This window comes from Centruroides sculpturatus, unplaced genomic scaffold, assembly GCF_000671375.1.
Source record: "Centruroides sculpturatus isolate CEXI.00-Female unplaced genomic scaffold, Cexi_2.0 scaffold1637, whole genome shotgun sequence".
Taxonomy (NCBI): domain Eukaryota; kingdom Metazoa; phylum Arthropoda; class Arachnida; order Scorpiones; family Buthidae; genus Centruroides; species Centruroides sculpturatus.
The window spans coordinates 9,871-17,435 of NW_019385816.1; the positions used below are offsets into that span (position 1 = coordinate 9,871).

The 7,565-nt window shown below is 34.4% G+C and overlaps 1 protein-coding gene across 1 annotated transcript; it reads left to right on the forward strand.

Annotated features, from left to right (window-relative positions):
- The first annotated feature begins 210 nt into the window (after positions 1 to 210).
- LOC111642299 lies at positions 211 to 2,500 on the forward strand. Its single transcript, XM_023388633.1, has 3 exons — positions 211 to 1,282; positions 1,366 to 1,622; positions 1,696 to 2,500. The coding sequence occupies exons 1-3, from the start codon at positions 470 to 472 to the stop codon at positions 2,183 to 2,185; spliced, it is 1,560 nt and encodes a 519-aa protein (XP_023244401.1). The 5' UTR covers positions 211 to 469; the 3' UTR covers positions 2,186 to 2,500.
- Positions 2,501 to 7,565: the final 5,065 nt, after the last annotated feature.

Consider the following 7,565-nt stretch of genomic DNA (forward strand, 5'->3'; position numbering starts at 1 on the left):
CATGATTGGTGGATTTCTCTTCCCATATTGTTCATTGTTTTTTTGTCTTCTTATATAGATATGTGCCTGAAACCTGACTTTACCTCACGAAAAATAGAGTATGAACAACACGATCTCTTTTTTCGATTATTTTATTTCCCTGTTTATCTCTTGAGTATGAGTAAATTCGCGCATTAAAAATACGGTTATAACAGGGAAGACTGTATTTTATTATTACGAAATTAAAAACATTTTAAGCGTGTTAATATTCTTGTTTTGAAACCAAGTATTTATAATTCCGTTTTTATTGTTACAGATATTCATTCTAATCCTGATTCAATGTCATTATTTTCCTGGGAACAAGCTGACTGTTCTATAACGAAAAACTTCGATTCTATTCATCTTTAAATTAAATAAAACTAAAAAAATTCACAAATAAAGAACATACCAATATTTTTAAGAGGTCTGTTTATTAGATTTTAGTTTCACTATGATCAGTTGTGGTTGCGGAAAGCTATGCAAAGGACAACGTGGCCTTTCTATTCATAGAGCAAAAGGCAATTGTGGTAGCTCATCATCAGGTTTGTTCAATTCAATGTCATCAAATTATTATACTCCCTCATATATTTCATCTTCATCAAGTCATTATAGTTCATCGTCGTTATTTTCGTCAAGTTCGGATATGGTAGCATGTGGTTCATGTGGAGGAAAATTTAAAGGACAACATGGTCTCGCTATTCATAAAGCCAAAAGCTGTTGCGGATCATCTTCATCAAATCATAGTTCATCGTTATTTCCAAGTTCGATTATGGTAAAATGTGATTCGTGCGGGGGAGAATATAAAGGACAACACGGTCTTTCCATTCATAAAGCCAAAAGCAGATGTGGCAGTTCATTAAAATCATCATCGACCTCATCTAAATTTGATACACATTCAGAACATTGTGAAGACTGTGGACAGGCATTTAAGGGTAAAAGAGGATTGATTATTCATAGAGCAAAATCTAAATGTGGTAGAGCGAGACAATATCAAATCCAAAAAAGTGTGGATATATGCACAGAGTGGTTAAATAATTTGAATCAACAAGATTATTTTAATACTCATTATGATCCTTCTATGTATAATCTAGAGGAACGACAACGGCCGAACGCTGTTGGATTAAACTATGACATACCTTCTACAGTAGTAAATAATATCAATGAAGCACCTCAACCAGTTGTTTGGTCGGAAATCGGTATAGATTTTAAAGAAAAAATAATTTATGAAAAAGAAAAATTTTATCAGAAGTCAACAAATCAAACAGTAAGTTAAATTAAAAATAAAATGTTAAACATTTTAAAGGTCTTTAGTGTGTAATTTGAACTAATGTTTGTTTTTATTTTCAGTCTAAAGAAAGTAACGATTGGAGATTGAATACAAAAACATTTGCAGAGCGACTTTCATTTATTTTTAAAAGAAATTTATATGTTGATATTAAATTTGTACTGAATTGTGAGAATAAACATATCAGTTTGGATGGGCACAAGTTAATTTTTGCTTTGTCAAGTCCTATTTTTCGTGCGATGTTTTATGGATCTCTGGCAATGGATGGAAAAGTGGTCATAAAAGACTCTTCTCCAAAGGCGTTTCAGAATATTCTAAAGTAAGTTTTGTTGCAATTAGATATTTTTTCAATAAAATAGTATATATTTTAACATAATATTTCAATATTTCAGATACATATATACCAACAAAATTTTTTTGAAAGATGTGGACGATGCCATTGATACTCATTATTCTTCTAAGAAGTATTTTTTGTATAAACTAGAAAATAAATGTGTTAAATTTATGGATAGAGAAATTAATATAAAAAATGTTCTTCAAGTATTTGAATATTCGATTCTTATGGAACTGAAAAAGATAGAAGAAAAATGTCAAGAAATTATAAAGCGAAATCCAGAAGCATGTCTTCGATCTGAATATTTCTTGAACATGAATCTAGAATCTATAATGAAGATAAGCGAATGGTTTTTTAAAATAAATGTCTCTAACAAATTCTTAGGCGAGAAAATAGTAGAATGGGCTACAAAAGAGTGCAACGAACAAGAAATTTCCAAGACAGAAGAAAATTTGAACAGTCTCTTGGAGCCTGTTCTAGATAAAATTGGTTCTGAAACTTTTTCAATTTTAGTTGAAGATATGACTCATAAATTTAAGAGATTCTGATTATTAATAGAAGTCGCCAAAAAGTATAATATCATTTCTCAATTTGGACATTTTTAATGATAAAATAAAATACGATTAAAACATTGTAAAATTGTAGAAAACGAAGCATGATTAATTATAGATTGTGTTTTAAGTATGTTGATTAATTTCATTATTAATTAAAGTAAATATTTCATGACTATAAATTAAACATATAATATGTTTACATATTGTTGAATTAGTAGTTAATAGAAATTTATAATGTAATCATCATGGAATTGTAAAAAAGAATTATAAAACAATGTTCATTGCAAAACAGTACATTATCTTTTCTGAATGTACTCTGTTTGTTAATAAAAACTCTGCTATGTGACACTGAGAGGACCTATTTTCTATGCTTGTAATTGGTTCAGCCAGGCCTACAGTTGCCGGGCGCGTGGTGAGAGATGGATGTTTAATGGGCCTTTCATATTATCCTGTGGCCACCTGCCATGAAAAATTTCNAAATAAAATACGATTAAAACATTGTAAAATTGTAGAAAACGAAGCATGATTAATTATAGATTGTGTTTTAAGTATGTTGATTAATTTCATTATTAATTAAAGTAAATATTTCATGACTATAAATTAAACATATAATATGTTTACATATTGTTGAATTAGTAGTTAATAGAAATTTATAATGTAATCATCATGGAATTGTAAAAAAGAATTATAAAACAATGTTCATTGCAAAACAGTACATTATCTTTTCTGAATGTACTCTGTTTGTTAATAAAAATTTTATATCTACAGGTCACCTCCTCTGTGGCAATTGTTTGATATATAATAAAAGTAATCTTTTTCATTATTGATTCTCTGCTATGTGGCAATGAGAAGATCTATTTTCTATGCTTGTAATGGGTTCAGCCAGGCCTACAGTTGCCGGGCACGTGGTGAGAGAGATGGATTTTTCATGGGCCTTTCACATTATCTTGTGGCCACCTGCCATGAAAAATTTCTGGGGCGTTGCACGCCCAAATTCAATCCCGGCTACCAGAGCGATAGGATAATTGCCTCGGCCATCTGCTCGGCTGCAATGTAACCTACATTTCTGATAAGGTATTTGTCTCACTGTTCTTAAATCTTAAATAACTTTTCATACTATTTACAACAAATCAATAGCATTCAATTGGAGTCACCTTGAGGATTTTAAAATAAGCTTAAAATTTCACACTTCATAGAAATAAAGAATATATATACTGTTTAATTTTGAACTGATGGTCAATACTATGAAGATACTAGCCTACTGCTTTGAGAAATACGCATTCGAGTCCGGATTATTAACCCGAAATTTTTCGGAGGAATCTGTTCTAAATATATCACCTCGTCACTCGACCACCTTGGGAGCATGACAATCATTGATGGGCCCGGAAAAGCCCACTTAATGTCCAGCGTGGATCTTTTTTCTTTTGCTGGCATCAATAGGATATCACAATTCAGCATAGAAACGTTTTTGACACCAGAGAAGTGTCTTATAACAAGTTGAAATAATCTTTTGATTTCGTCTGGATGACACCAACCGAATTTTATTGGGCTGCATTTTCAAATTGAGGACCTATAAATTTCCCTCGTCGTTCATTTTCCCGTTTTTCGTTAATCTTGAGAACGGAGTTAGATGCAAATCCAGACCATATACAGAAAGTTTGGAAGACGAGACTCAGATTAATTTTTATATTAAAATATAAAAATTACAGCCCGACATTGTGAAAATGTCACAATAAATAATTCCGATTTTATTGTTATTGGAAACTGATCAGTGGCATGGAAGCTGTGGAAACGTCGCCGCTTCCCTTGTATTTTCTAAAACACAAATACATATCGTGCGATTATTTTCATATTTTAAACGTACTTTGAATTAATTAAAATTAATATTTTATTATAACCGCATTACGTATCTTATTACAAATTTCTATACTACACGTGGAAAAAATAAAATAAATAAGATTGCTATTGTATATTCGAATATTAGTGGCGGAGTAGAATCTCTGTATTGTCAGATTCCAAAAAGCCAGATTTGCGCACGCGCTTTACAGAACACCGACCTCCTTTACAGAACACCTGGTTTAGCCGGTGAAAGCCTACGACCTTGGGTTGTTGCTTCACGTATAATGCTTCCAATTCTATCCGGGACCGGTTCTGGGCTGTTAGCCACCCGCCCGCTAGATATTTGGCCGATTTCGTGAATAACGAGTAGATTTATAACTTAACCCGACTGACAAGAATTTACTGGTATGTTTTTACGATAGTTCTGTATAGTTGACGGGAGTTAAAAAATCTATTAAAATATTTGATATTTTTATTCCGCTCCCCGATTTTATATTACTCACGGATTTCAATGTTAAACTAGTGATATTACGATTTCGTATATCCCATCTTGAAGGGGATGTAGAAAAAAACGTGTATAATTATTGTATAATGTTAAAAAATTAACCGTTACTTCGACAGCGTCATTTACAACTAAATTTAATGAATGAGAGAGATGCACGAGGTACAGAAAAAGCTCTAGAATTTATTTTCCTTAAATTTACGATTTTATGTATCCGTTTGTCATAAAAATTTGTCTTTCCACTTTTTTTCCAGAGACGTAAACAAAACCCTGACGAAAGAGCCGGAATATTACTTAAACAAACGCTTAACCGAACCTATCTATAGCCGAGTACAGTAGGGACTGATTTCTTCGAAATATTGTATTAGATGTAATAAAGACAGAAATTTTTCCAGTTCATCGAGAGTGACCGAAAAGTTGTAAATTTTGGAAATTTCCGTGGACGACATCTGGTCCTAAAACGAATTAGTTAAAAAACAAATGACTATTAAGTTTAACATATTTAGATTTTTACAGCTATGGTGAGTGTGGCGGCCGAATAATTGTAACTAGCGCTACATCTGAAAATCCAGGTGGCGCTGGCGCGACGGATATATAAGCATGTGCAGGCCGTCCGCCATACTTCTTTTTCCGACTTGTCGACTACTCTCCGGGCGTGGGTTACTCTCATTTACCAACACGTGGACCCTAACCAACCGTACCAATAGTGTAGAACGAGATTTCTATGAACCACTTACTCAGACTCAGCCTCTTAAGCAATATATTAGACACATCCAACACACCTTACTGCTGAGAACATATATTTATTACACAAAACTAACGTTTTCGGCCCAATTTATGGGCCATCTTCAGGTTACCGTTGTTCGACTCTAATACAAAATCGAACACGTTCAAAATTAAACCAAAATAGAACATACGTTTAAATTAAATTAATAGAATAAGCATAACCAAAATAATAAATAATAAAAAACCAAAATAACACAAAAATGAAAATAAAATACGGTGATTGGCCGTAAACACTAAGGAATAATTCCTTATACATTAACCCAGATACCTATTGAGTCACGGTCGACGCATTATTACGCGTGTTATTTCTTATTATGTATTTCCAGGATGACGGTAACGCCGTCGCATCCTTATAATTTAAACATCTGTCAGCCAAACTCGCTCTGTAAATTTCGCATTTCTCAGCGTTGGTGAGCATACTTTTGCAAGAATTTTGGCATCCTCCCATTTAATAACCGAACCATCCGCTTGCGCCATTTTGGATAATGCTGTTGCACACTTGTTTTTTGCGACATCGTATCTGTGCTTCTTTGAGATATTCTAGTGATACGACAAAAGACGTTAACCGGTATCGGCACTCTCGGAATTTGGCATGCATGTGTGAGGATCCGAATTCGGACTTTTCGTGTGTTTATATCATTTCACATTGTAGCTATACTTTCATTCGATAACTGTCAACTTTTACACCTGGGAGTTAAACATCTGCTAAGTTCTCAGGCGTAATAACGACGCTTTCTCAGCACCTTTCGACCTAATATCTCCGTTTCACCAATCCAACATGAAAAACAGACAACAAAGTAGCAGTCGTCGCCCGTCTTTCTAAAAGAGAAGTAGTCACTAGTACCTTGTCCTAAGTGTCTCACTATTCGGATATCTGCGAATATATCCTACAAAAAGATCATCGGAACCATCGACTAACACCCTTGCGGATACTGTTCTATCATTCTTACGGATACATCCTCTACCGGACTGACATTCCGAACTTTCTTCCCTTCACCAAGACCGCTCGAGAATCTCCATCAAGACAGCAAAAACAAAAGGTATTTATCGCCACGCGAAATTTCTGTAAACTCTCTCTCAAATCGGAAAAACAAAACGTAATATCTTAATATCTTAATACTATCAAATCGAGAAATGTATCTAACAGCAGCCCTAATGTATATTTTATTTTATTTTTTATTTTATTTTTATTATTTTTATTATAGAAGAGGCTGTCTTTCGACTTAGCCTTAGAGGAAGGAAGAGGTGGGGGGATGAGAGGCAGGGGGGATGGTAGGTGGGGGTGAGAGAGAGAGAGTGAAAGGAAGAGTAAATGTGATCACATGATTGCCTTGCATCGGCAATTAATAGGTCACAAAAAATACAATGGCTACAGATTGCCAATTTGGCGGAGGAGAACAGAAATAAAGTAATATTACAATTTTCAATTTATAAATTTACATGTATACAATTTGGCGAGACAGTTATATACAAAATAATAGTATAGTAATTACAAAATAATATAATTATATACAAAATATATAATTTGGGAAGTACAGATTAATGCCTCTTGTTAGAGGAGTTTGTTTGAAAGATGTTACAGCTGTTTATAAAGTTGATCAGGAGATGGAATGCTTCTTTATTAGCACACAGGTAATCAAGCTTTGGGGGCCAGTTTTGACCTTTGTTGATGCTGTGGCTGAACAGTTTATATCGTTCCGAGTCCAGGTTGGGGCAGTCCAGGAGGTAATGGAGGGAGTCCCCTTTAGAAGTATTGTCACAATCACAGTTTTCTTTATCTCGTTTACCAAAACGAGTGAGATAGGCTGGGAAATTCCCATGCCCTGTTATGCATTGGGTGATACCGTATGTCGGGAAAAAATGGTGGAGCTGTTGGCGGTCTTTGACGGAGGGAAGGAACCTATAGGTGATCCTACCTGTATTAGAGTTTGTCCAGTCCTTTTGCCATTCATTCATGATTTTATCATGAATGAGGCTTTTTACGAGGGTGATGGGTATCTTTTTGAAGGATGGAGTGACATTTAAAGTTGTAACTTCTTTCGCTAAGGCATCTGCCCTCTCGTTACCGGCTATGCCACTGTGGCCCGGGATCCAGTTGAAACTAATGTTTCTTTTCTTGTGTAGGTTGTTGGCTAGGTAGCAGACCCTGATACCTGTTGCCGTCTGTTTAGTTGTTCCGTTGAGGACACTCAGCACATATCTGCTGTCTGTAAAGAAGTCGATGTTACCCTGGTATATCCTGAGATG